The sequence below is a fragment of the Rhea americana genome, unplaced genomic scaffold (genome assembly GCF_003343005.1).
Source record: "Rhea americana isolate MKP2758 unplaced genomic scaffold, rheAme1 scaffold_50, whole genome shotgun sequence".
Classification (NCBI taxonomy): Eukaryota; Metazoa; Chordata; class Aves; order Rheiformes; family Rheidae; genus Rhea; species Rhea americana.
Genome location: NW_028186646.1, coordinates 3,267,660 through 3,280,660, shown reverse-complemented (window position 1 = coordinate 3,280,660; position 13,001 = coordinate 3,267,660). Strand labels below are relative to the sequence as shown.

Here is a 13,001-nt window from a genome sequence, read left to right as displayed (position 1 = left end):
ATTGAAGAGAGCTATTTAAGCGGATATTACACTCTAACATAGTGAGGGATTCTTATATAAATATAGGACGTTTTTACTCTTTTGCAGAGATATCCTTCCCATAGCCTAATAATTCTGTATTCTTGCAGCCGGGGAAAGCAGTGATGCCAGGAGCCACGCGAGTGCCCACGGCTAGCAAAGCCTGCGTGGGTCAGAAGGGTGACGGAGCCCACGTTCAAGGGTCCCCGCCGGCGCAGCACCCACTCCCTCAGAAAGGTGACTTGCCAGCTTGCTCCATTAAGGAGCAAGGACAGAAGGACAGGAAACACAGAGAGAAGCTCAGGATATTCTAAAATGAGAAATTCCTATTTTTAACAGCTTCAGATATTCTTCAAGATTAAAATTGCTGGTGTGCTTCAATAAGCAAGGATATTATTGGAAAATTCTAAATTGATTCGTAAAAACAAACAGAAATAGAACCATTTTCCAGTCAGTTCCGTTATTAATGTTTGAAGAATCACAGGCAAGCAGCATTTGTAAATGATTATGAAAAATGTGTATTTGCAGTACACCTCCTTTCCCGGATAGCTAAGGCTTTTTTTCCTTCATTCTATTATATATTTTGTACATGTCACCATCTTCTCTTTCACCTAACCTCTCCAAGGAATTATACCTAGAATTTCTCTGACTTACAGTTCAAGGTGAAGTATCCTAAACCACATCCTCCTGCAAAAACCACCATTAGAGCCAACTCTTATCATCATGTTTCTCTAAAATTGTAATATTCTGACTGTCTGAAGACCACCTTATCAAAGAAGAAACAGACTTCTTTCAAGGGAGGAAATACTCCAAGGGCTAATAATCATTTCTTAGAAAGCACAGAAGTTACTTTCTAGGACCCTCACCCTTCTAGTTTAGTATTGTAGCTCAGACTGATCACAAGAAGAGGAGTTGGTTTTTCATCTGAAAGTTATTGAATATTTGCCCCTTTCTCCTCCCCTGCAACTGAAGTTGGTTTATGCCTGGAAACCTGAAGCATCTTTCAAAGCTCTTAAAACAGCCATATTTACAATTTTGGCCATAACACTGGATCCTCTCACACAAACAGCAAAATCTCTTAGACAATGTTGAAAACAGTTTGCTCCTCTTCAGATGCACAAACTGTCAGCTATTTTCTTCATCCCTGATTCCCACTCCTGCAGAGACCACACGAGCTGCTGGGTTCGTCCCCACCAACGCGAGAGGTGCAGGACAGGACCTGTCCTCTGCGCCATGTAGACCCAGACTTTTCCTCTAAGTTAGGATTTGAAGTGTTGATATTATACTTCCCCGGCTGAATTTACTTTTCTTTCTGGGAGATTTGTTTACCATGTATTAAAAACAGTGCCAACACGATCTTTGAGACAGCAATGTTTACATGACAGAAACAGAAAATAATGTTGGTAAAATGCCAAGGCTATATTTTCTCCTAGCAAATATATAAAAAATTAGGACGGCTTTGCCAGTACCAGAACTGACAGCTTAAACTCACTAATGAGATTCTGCAAGTTAACAGGCAAAATGCCTAAAAGCTGTGCCTTTCTACAAAGAAACCTCAGTTTCAAACTGTATCATAACTTATCATCCTTAAAAGTGAGAGGGACTTAAAGTTTTATTTTAAAGACCTCAACCCCTCCTGTTCTCAGTTCAGAGTTAAATCTCCCACTGACTTCACAGCAGTACTAAGTGGAGATTTCCATGAAGATTCATTTTTGTGACAACAAAAAAAACCTGCTAAAGAAACAAATACTTTAAAAAAAACAGGCGATGTGTGACACTTGGAATTAAAGCTACCCGTACCAGAAGTTGCTCTAAGCTCAGCATGACCCAGCGGCACTGCTGGAGGTGGTGCTCAACACACCACCACCTGCAGAAGAGCTTACTGCCCTCTTCTCCATGCTCAGGGTGGAGAAGCACTGGTGGCTTTCTGAGGTCTCTGATTTGAGGTCTATGTTGTGAACAGCTCACCACACGCACAACACTTCAAACCTCAAAATGCTCTACACAACTACCTAATGAACGTACTACTGAACAATACTACTACTACTCCTACTACAATACTACTACCTTCAACCTCACACAGAGTCCCAAGGGCCAGGATTTACCCGTCACTGGATTCTGTACACTATAACCCACTGCAATATCCAGACAAAGCATCATTCCCCAGACCACCAGAGAACTTCTATTCAGACTTTCTTCTTCGTTGCCATTGGTAAATTGCTTTCAGGTATGATTAATCAATTAAGGCTTCACGAAAGGTAACTACTTTACTGTCATTTGTCACTAGCGTCACTCTGCTAACATGTTTCCTCCCAGTCTCTTCTCTGTACAGTGTGACCAAAAAAGGCTACAAAGCACTGCTGCAGCTATAGCTTAGATAATAACTTAGCTAAGTAGTTCTTTTGCCTGGTAACCCTCTAATAAGAGAGTATATTTCAAGGTAGATGGAGTAGAAGTATTTGAGAATTAGAAAAAAGCTCCAGTGGTTTTGTTGCTCAGTATTACTCAAAACAATATATACAGAAGCTGAAAGTTTCAATAAAATATGGTAGAACATGATAAGCAACCAATAGCCTGAATAAAAGACCATTTTTCTTTTCCTGGATGAAGTCTGAAGCGTTGGAATATATTAAAATGAAGCCAAAGCTTTAACTGATTACTTTTGACAGAGCCTGCATTTTAGCTGCTGAGACCGGGCTCAGTGTATTACCAACCTATGAAAATAATCTTAAGTAACTGTTCTTATGTATCTTGCAAAACACTACCACTGTTCTGTTCTTTTCTTGGAGAATAAGAATTAGAGTTTCCATCCCCAGAAATCACTTTTGTTATGGAGATGATGTCCGCCACCAAATCTAAGCTCTCTGAGCACCCCAAAGGAGAGCACAACATGCAAATGATTTCCTAGGAAATTAAGTCCACTAATGACATAGTATACACAATATATATACTGTGTGTGTATATATACACACACACACACACACACACACACACACACACAATATATAAATAAGTATATACAGTATAATGACATAAGTATATACAAGATCACTTATTTTTCATTTTGAAGAGATTCACTAATTTATACCATGCTAGGAAGATCAATGACCATGTAAGAGGACACCCATTTTTGCAACTTCACAACCTATTTGTTTAATTAATACAGTGGGAAGTTAGATGAAAAATAATTTGTTCTCCTGATGGAATGGGCATTTTTCAATAAAAGACTTTGGATACCACGAACCACACTGTGAGTGGTAACCAATCATACGAAGAATAACTTGAACCAAACTACATCCTGGTGCTTTCTTTGTATCTGGCAATTCCTTAGATCTGGATTTGGCTCCATGCTTGGTGCCAGCTGTCTCCAACTATGTTCGTGACCAAGAAACTACCCATGCAGCTCACATATAGCTCAAAGGGCAATCCAGCCAAAGACAAAAGGGCTTAATAAACTCAACTCTTCCTTCTTCCAACCATAACACAAAATACAGAATTAACTTGCTGAAATTAGAATCATTTAAACAATAATTCAATGCAACTATTATTTCACTAACTGGAATAAATAGGATCAGTAGGATATGAGGGGTAAGTGACAGTACTGAAAAAAAAAATGAGAACAGTGTTTATAACACTGGTCAAAAGCCTTCATTCTCACCCAGTTTAGTAAAAAATGTGGATGTAGTCCGATAAGCAGTTTAAATAGAATTTGTAGCCAAAACAAGAGAAAACGATTTATTACAACTACAGGCAAAATGGTATCATCCAACTCTGTGACAGCTATATCACAGTACAAAAAAGTGACTTTTCTTAGTGGATATTTCCTTAGAAATCTACCCCTGCATTCCTTGAGAGGTCAGGAACTGTCACCATCAGCTATCGGGAGACTTGACCTTTTTACCAACCTTCGGATGTAGGAGTAGATTAAACTGATTTTTGATTTTTTTTTTTTTTTTTGTCCTTTTAAAGTAAACTCTGATACCAAAGTAGATCTTTTCTATTCTGTGGCAGGACAGTGACATTCATAATATTTTCTGTGTGGACAAGGCTTCACAATAGGATAAAATACCAGATTTCAAGGGGCTGCTTAACTTTATAGGACTTGTAGGAATTTCCAGCTTTAGGAAACCCTCTATACAACATTTTAACTATGAAAGAAACAGGTCTGCAGAATATTTCTTTAATTAATTTCCTGTATTAAAAATTGGGAAAAAATTCAAAGCAGTTAAGATATCTCATTTAAACTTTTTTCCATAATATTTCATTTCTTGTTAATCTGAGTTTAGTTTCAAATTTAAGATAATATCAAAATTTAAACTAGAAGGTCAAAAAAAGCAACATTGTGAAAATAGTTTTGACCAATTCTTAGAAAAAAATACATGTTAGAATATTTGCAAATATATTGAAAGATATGAAAACCCAGACCCTCTGAAAAACACTTTAAAAATATCTTTTCCCTATTTATGTGAAAAGGGTATTTATTTTGGAATATGCATGAAGTCTATTCTCAATTTGATGAAGCAACTAGTTTTGCCAGTTAAAATTCTTTTCTACCAAGAACTAATCCTCTGTCAAAGATGAGGAGGCAGTGAAGTTTTTCTGCTAGTATCAGAGATGTATTTAACCTGGTTAGATATTTTTAACCTCGTGCACACATGTTCACATCGCTTTAGAACATCCTGGGTAAAACAGATTCTTGTGCCTTACATTTACATCTTCACTGTTATAAAAGCAGAGACTTGTTATAAAAGCCAATAAATACATTTGCAATGAATACTGTGTTTTGGTACAACGAGAAGAGGTTCTTTGACTCCTTTTCCGAGCACTTCCCAGGGGAATTCAGACGGTGTGACAAGAATATTTTATATACTCATTCTCTCCCTCTCCTTTTTGGATGAAGTTGTTTTCTTAGGGGCAGTGGCAGAGGAATGCAGTCAATGGCACAGCAGGTTCCTCATGACCAGAGCTTCACCGCATCTGCCCTCGTGCAGAGGGGTGCACACAGGCCCGATGGGGGGAGCTCGGGGGGATGTCTGGGCTCCTGTGCCCCCAACAGCCACAACTGGGGCAGCCCTGCCTGGCTTGGACAGCTTGCGAGGGGTCCGCTCATGTGTTGAAGCATTAATCCACCCACACTGTCCTTTGGCTCTGAGCGAGTCTCTTGAGGCCACATTGCGTTGTAGTGCACTATCAGCCACTGGTGGCCAACTCTGGAGTTTTCTGCTGCTTTTTTATTAAACAGCACAGGTAGGACTTGCCTGTCTTTGCAGTTCATTCTATTGGATGTCATCTTTCTGGGGTCCATCGGGACATTGAGATGATGAGTGCAACACCAATGTGTTGCCACCAACGGCACATGAGAGCTGGACACTATTCTTGCTATTAGCATGTTACTTACTTTCCAAGCTGAGATTTCCAATATGATTTTAGACATGAGAGGATGCCAAGGCAGCTGATTTGACCTAGCCAATACAACACACGACCTACAGGAGGCCCTCCTGGAAGATCTGTAATGTCTAAAATTGTGCTAGAGGCTCACAGTCAGCCAGCTGAATCCTATTTCACTACTGAATCACATTTAGGGCGCATCATGAATGGGCAACACTGCGGCTGGAGTCACGAGGCCATAGCCACTCAGCCTGTGGGCACCCATGCAAACCCATTGGAGAACATCTAGCCTTGCCGCACACAAGAAACAAACAGTCAAAATACAGGGGGAGAGTTGGGATGAAATGTCTAGCTTGGTCAATAGACCAGTTCTGGCCAATCTCTACCCAAATTACACATGGCACAGGCATTTTGAGCTAAGCTGTTATCAAAAAAATGACATTTCCTTAAGTTAGAAGTCTGCAAACACCTAATTACCAGGTAAGGTTGAAATAGATGCATTCAAACCTGATTATTAATTTTTATAGAAATAAATAGTATATGAATACTAGAAAGCATATCATTCAAAGAAAAACAAAAATAATGATGTTCTGTCTTTTTAAGTTCTGGAAAATATCTTCTAAAATGTGAAAAACAAACCTCTCATTAAGCATACGGTGTAATCTTTTCCATATGTTGGGGGACTGGCTGACCTGGGAAGACTCAGTGGGTTCTTACTATATCACAGCTACGTACAACAATCTTTTAGTTACTGCTAAGCAGTAGTGACATTCGGTTCCGCTGAAACAGTTACAAACAGCAAGCGTTAAGAGAGTATGTCAAATAAAGTTGTTTTCTCCCCTAATTTATTACCTAAGAATCTAATTCTAATTCCAAAGAATTGAATAAATGAAGCAAAGCTTTAATCCATCAAAATAAAATCTACATTAGCAAGATCTGAGAAGCCAACTCTAAAGAACATCATTCATGTTCTGCAGAACTCAGTCACTAAATATAAATTAATACACTGCAAAGTCTGATCTTGATAATGACACCAACTTTGCCTTGACAGGCTAAAGTAGGCAAACAGCATAGCCTTGGTATATGCAGCTTTTATGAAGAGTAATTCTTGTTTTCACTGTATACAGAAAAAAACAGATATATCTTTACCATTTATAAATATTCTTAAATTACAAAATGATTCCTAAATCTTATTTTTATAAATATGTGTTTCTATGTATTTTTCTTCCAATAAATATTCTATAAATTTATTTTTTCTCTAATAAAAAATAATTCCAAATAAAGAATTTATGTATATTTTTTTCTCTTTCCCCTCTATAGCTACAACTTCCCTTTAAATGGTTCAATAGTTCTCCTGCACTTGAATGATGCTCATGGATATATGTCTACAATGTGATCAACTTTAGCCATTTCAAAGCTCTGAGAGTAGGGCAAGCATTAGGGACAGAACAGGACTCACCTTAATGTATTTAATTAAAAATTAAATGTTTAGTCTAATGTAATCATGTAAAGTTCCTTGCTCATCAATAGGGAAAGAAAGATACCTTAAAAAGTGATTCATCCCATGCTGACACATCTGAGATGTGGGCTAAACTGATGGTGCGTGTCCTGCATCAGCGACTATAGACGGAGCCGAGGTGGCTCTCAGATGGCTACCTTTTAAATGGCTAACCTTAGATGGGATCTGTCTTGGCCACACAGAAATGCTCCACTTCCCATTTCTTTCTCATAACCAAAATCTTCCATCTTCTCAAGTAAATCTCTGTCCACAAGTGCAGTGCTGAGATGGTAGGGTCACTTAGCTACAACACCAGGGTGTTTTTTACTAGGCTGATCAGATATGAACGTGGATCATGTCTACATAGCACCATAGCTATTGGCCAGGTAGGCCAGGTTTTCTATGGCTGAGTTATGAATCCAATAGAGTCACAGAGGACTGATCAAACCGAGCATTATTGTTGGCAATAGTTTGTATAAAAAGAGTAAAAAAAAGGTGAGAGAATTGAGTATCTTGCAGTTCCTTTGATCCACCTGCCGAACTCCACAGACTACAAAGATATACCTACACGTATATCTGACTTAACTATCCTACGCACCCTTTATAGTTAATGGAAAGAAATAACCACATCTGAGTTCAATTAATCTCAACCTTAGCTGTACACTTACAGGAGATCAGGTCAATCACGCCCTAAAACTACCTGCTTGCCTGGCTGAAGGCAGCCCAGGCAGCTCAGACCCAGGTGCCCAAACACACGCACGACAAACCCCTGTCCCTCTGCGGGCTGACACTATGAGTCTGTAGGGAAAATACACACAGACTTGGTGAGCAAGTCCACACCATCTATGCTGAATAGCTCATGCTCAGGTTAAAACTCAAGCTGCGTCCACAATGTGTGCTGACAAGCCTACATTCTCGCTTGGATTTATGAAGTTTTGGGATATTCAGAGTGGCAGTTCAGGCCTTCACTGCCCTCCAGTCTTCACCCTGCAAGCTGACCCAGTCACTTAGATAGAGCCAAAGTTCATACTCACCTGAGGGGAAAAGATCTCTGCTGTTACGAAGAAGAAAGAAAAAGAACAACAAAGCAAAAAAGCCCTGTTTGGATAATGAAGGTACTGGTGAATACTTGATTAAATGATCACTTTTCCAGAGTTAACAGAACACTAGGATTTTATTAAAAGAATATTTTGCAAGGAGATTGCCTACTAGTCTTTTGTCTGTAATACTGGAAAACGGAAATGTATGTGCATATGTGTGTGGGTATTTTCTAAAATTACACATGAAATTACAAGTTCCATGCAAAAAAAATTCAGACCTCTCCCTACTAACGCTAGCAGTAATTTTTAGTTCCCATTTCTTGCATATGCATCTAACTTCAAAGACAGAAAAACATTCATAGCGTTACAGAATGGGGTTGCTCACAACAGCTGAGCTCAATCAGCCGTTGCCTCATATTCTTACAGCATTAAGAATTACAGCAAAACTGCTCTAGGGTCTCCCCTCCGGCTGACAACTCCCCACAAGGCAGAAATGCCTCTGCAGAGTTCACGGGCCCAACGGGACTCGATTTGTTAGGGACAGGGCAGACTGCGTGACCTGAATCGAGTGTCAGGGAACTGGGAACACAATAAAAGCGGGGGCTGCACTAGATGATCTCCAGAGGTCCCTCCCAATCTCAATCCTTCTGCCATTCTGTGTGATCTTATTAGTTATCACAGTGCCCCGTCAGATGCCTCCATTTTAAGAACATTAGAATTAATTAATTAATTAATTAGTGAACTACTCAAATACCCATTTCTGCTCACTGGTAGGAGTTAGCACAAACTATTTAGGAAGAATTAGCAATGTTTGAGAGAATGTGAGGTGTGTTGAAGTAGCTTTTTTGCTAGAAACTCCATTAAATGCGTGCGCTATAGAACAAAGAAAAAGGTGGTTCCAACCTGTCATGTCTCAGCGCCCTCATATCAACATACACTGTGGTTGGGTCTGGTCCAGACGTTCCCTGTGAACAACAACATCAACTAATCAATACTTGAAAGCTAGAAGGAAGAAAGCAGGCTTTTTTTTTTTTTTACCCCCCCCCCATTATTGAATGTTCATTTCACTGCTGATTAGGCTAACAAAATGACAATTATATTTAAGCTATTACCAACAACAGCTCAGCTTTACCAGATCAAGAAGAGCACCTGAACACATACCTACCGTGAGGTAGCTGCTACTTTGTGGTTTGTAAAAACATCAAGCGGCCATACTACTTAACCAAACAAATGTCAACACAGGTTTTACTTGCTACAGAAGGCCAAGTATTCAGCACATGGATACATATAAAAATGTTAAACACTTTGCCATATAAAGGAATGCAGAAATTGCTGAGGAGACATAGTTTAATGGCAGAAGCACATGGTCAGGAATGTGAAGCATGATTTACTGAGAATCTTCTATACATGCAACAGAGAATATATATTTGAAGCTAAAGATATTAAAGGTAGCACGCATGACATGGCCAAAGTGGACTGAAGATCTACAGGCAATTGCTCTGTTATTTTTCAATCTTCCGCTATGTAGTTATATCCTTATTTTAACTCACAGTCTTTAGTTACTTGAATAACAGTAAGTTAATCTTGCAGTTTTCTTTCATCCAGATAGAGTCTTCTAAGCCTCTCCACCCACAGCTTTGCTGCAGTTTTGTAACCTGCAAAGTTTGTCCCTTTTCCAAGACTTAAACTCATCACCATGTGAACATCATCTGAATTTCCAATGCTCTCAGCTAGGGCTCTTTCCTTCGCTGCAGACTTCATTTCACTGATAAGCAAATGCTAGAAAAAAACACAACTGCACTTGGGAACTCACCTAACCCTGAGAACCTACAGCTGCAGGAACTTCTTTATCAGCTTATTCAGCTTTTTACTAAATAAAACATCAGACAACATTAAATCCCTTTGACTTCTATTCTGTTTGGGCTACATTGTATAGTACAACTCTTCAGATTAGAAATGTCTAGGGCTAAATTTTGTCTTCCTGCAACGCTGGCTGGTAGTTCCACAATTTGTTCAGCACAGAAAATTGTGATAAAGTTCCACAAATACACTATTTTGGTATCTAAAGGGGGGGGGAAGAGTTACTACTACCATTTTATACTTACTGTACAAACACTGAGAGTGACCCACCACCAGAGGAGAAAAAGAGTAAGAGAGCTGCACATGCATGTTAGCCTCTTTAGCTTGTCATACACAATACAAGATACAATATCCTCTCTAACTATTAACGACACAATTTTCAGTCTACTAATAAACTCAGCAGTGTAACAGACTAGTGCTGAGTGGAGAACTTATTTCAAATATGTGCAATGTTAAAAAAAACAAGAAAAAAATTGATTATCTTTAAAAAATAGAACTAAAGCAAAATTGATTTATAAAATAACAGACACAGTCAAGTTTGAAAATCAAAGACAATCACGAAGGTATTTGTTATTTTCAGTGTGAATGAAACAGTTACGAGAGGGCTAATATTTGATGAAACCTGCATCCAGATAAAGCTGCATTAAACTTGTTTGCAATTTCATAGAAGGATCTGAAAATCCCCAAATCTCCAGACTCAATTTCTAGTCTGTCCCACTGTTGGAAGCTGATAGGTGGGTATTGAGGGAACATGAAAATCCCCTACCTGCTCGGCCAGCTTTCCCAGCCTGTGAGGCTACAGCAGCAGAAATAGCAGGGACGAGGGAGAGAAGGAAAGAAGGTAACACAAGACAAAAATAATAATAAAAAATGGGAATGAAGGGTGGGAGAAAAAAAGAGGAGAATGCAAAAAGCAGGGAGTAAAATAAAAAGAAAAACAATGTCAAATACAGGAATCTTACAAATTAACCATTATACCATTAAAGGTTAAAAAAAGTAAAAAATGAGGTGTCAACATTTTAGTAGAGCAACAGAAGAGACAGCTATAGACTGCTAACCTTGGACAAACAGATTTAAAATGGTTTAAGGACGCTACAGACAATGTTGTTAGTGGAAAACATGTGTCTAGTATACTGTTTTTCTTGTGAAAAAGCCAGTAAATATTATGGCCCTGCTATTTTAATGCACATCCATTGAAACAGGGCTTCCAGGTCCACATTTGGTAATAAAACAGGTTTGTAAGCGATGTCCTCTGGAAGCCGTCAGTAAGCTCTCTTTTGGGAAAAAACATTAGTAGACAATGGAGAAAGAAAAAGATACTTACACCTTTTTTTCATACAAATTAACCTGCTCCTAGGGTGAAATAAAATCAAGGCTTCTTGGAAAATCTAATTACTGTAAGACCATAACTAAATGGAGTAACTTTGTAGTTCAATAATTCTTCATTCTTAGTCTATTTGCCACGATAAACAGTGTAATAAGTACACAGAGCAGTCAAATTAAAAGCCAATAAAACCCCATCAGTTCTCCATAATATATGATAATGCAGTGTAGAGACAAAATACAGTGGTGACTAGTACTCTTTTTCACTAAGCTGCTACTGTCATGGGGAATATTTAGCCCAGAGGGGATTTGTATAGGTATGTTTTGGATGTGGGGGAAGATGAAGCATTTAAAAAACAGGATGGGTCTGCTGATTACATGCTGCCTGAACATAGAAATATTTTTAATAATCCAGGCTGAACCATGCAGTGTGACTGCAGCAAAGCATGAGAAATGCTAAAATTCAGCAGTGACCTAATGCACTGCTGGTGAGTATACTACAGGTTTGGAGGGGACTTTGAGAGGATCAGAGCTACATATGGCTTGTAACTAAGAGCTCAAGAAAGAGCAGCTGAAGTCTCAGTATCCTCCTTCTGGGGCCAGTCGCGGCTTAGAGCGCTGCGAAACCAACTGTTTCAAAAGAGGTAGAGTCTGAACTGAGACCTGAGTGACCAGTTCAACTTGCCTGTGCAAACAGACTTTGTGAGACAGAGACATCACAGTGCTGGCAGCAGACAAACCACTACATAACTTTTATTGTATCTAACACTTAGGAAGTATTTTCTTGTATGCTAAATAGCATACAAAGAAATAAAACAAGGCAAAGACCATTTTCTGGCCGAAAACTGTTTCAATATAGGTCAAACCTATTGGACCAATCTCTTCCCTGCACAAGGGCTGCCAGTGGGGAATCATTGCTGGCCCATGCAAACTCTGCAACATGCCAGGCATACTCTGTCTGGGAGCACACTGCAGGTCAAAACCTCGCCAAGGACCACCCTAGCAAGTCAGAATAACGGATGATCACTTGCCAGCACTCAGCTGATACCTAATTTCCACTGAAGCCAAAGGTCTACCTGCAAGCTCTTCCCTAATCCCCTCCTCAAAGTTAAAAGCTAGGCAACCAGAAGTTCCAAAAATTTATTCTTTTTCCTTCTATCTAAGGTTGTAGCCTTAATGTTCACATTTCTGAGTCTATTGATAGATGTTCAAAAATGGACTTTTTGATGGACACCTAACAATCTTACATACATAAGCACAACAGCTGAAGTTGTGAGAACTTCATAGCATGACTCATAATAAAGGCAATAAATACGGAATCTGAAGGAACTCACCCAGAGCTGTGCTACATGGGTAAATGTGAATCATACTCTAGAAATCTGACAAAATGCAGTCTCCTGTTGCACTCTTCTCAGAGCAACCCTTGATGGCAATTCACCTTATTACTTTGGATATGGAAGATCCTCAAAATGTGTGACGTATCACTAAGTAAAAAGAAGCATTAGCTTTACCCCTAAATTTACTAATGAAGTTCCCTTTTCTAGACAGTAGGATGGGATTCATCTCTCATAACTGCAGACATTGAAGAAGCAGGAGTGTAGTATAAGGCAGGAAGTATCTCCAGATGGTGATCAACCCCTCCCAACATGGGCACCTGAGACAGAACGAATGACGCTCTCTACTGTAATACTTCAATATTACTCCCTTCCACTGACTGTAGATGTATACTGGATAATTTGCTTATGTCACTTTTAAGTGACTTAAGGTCATTGAGGTTAAGTGAAGCAAGATGAATCCCACTCTCCTGCCTCAGCTTAGGCAGATTTGCTAGTACATTTTCAGGGTAAATAAGGAAAATGAACAATTCATACAAG

At 39.1% G+C, this 13,001-nt stretch overlaps 1 protein-coding gene across 1 annotated transcript in view; it reads right to left on the bottom strand.

Moving 5' to 3' along the window:
- DIP2C (DIP2 acetate--CoA ligase C (putative)) overlaps positions 1–13,001 on the bottom strand; it is a 183,168-nt gene that overhangs the window by 19,424 nt on the left and 150,743 nt on the right. The window contains exons 34-35 of the mRNA XM_085317723.1: positions 10,571–10,600; positions 8,848–8,909 (exon numbers count right to left, since the gene is read on the bottom strand). Of these exons, the coding sequence (XP_085173849.1) occupies positions 8,848–8,909; positions 10,571–10,600 (92 nt within the window). The remainder of the gene's footprint in view (positions 1–8,847; positions 8,910–10,570; positions 10,601–13,001) is intronic.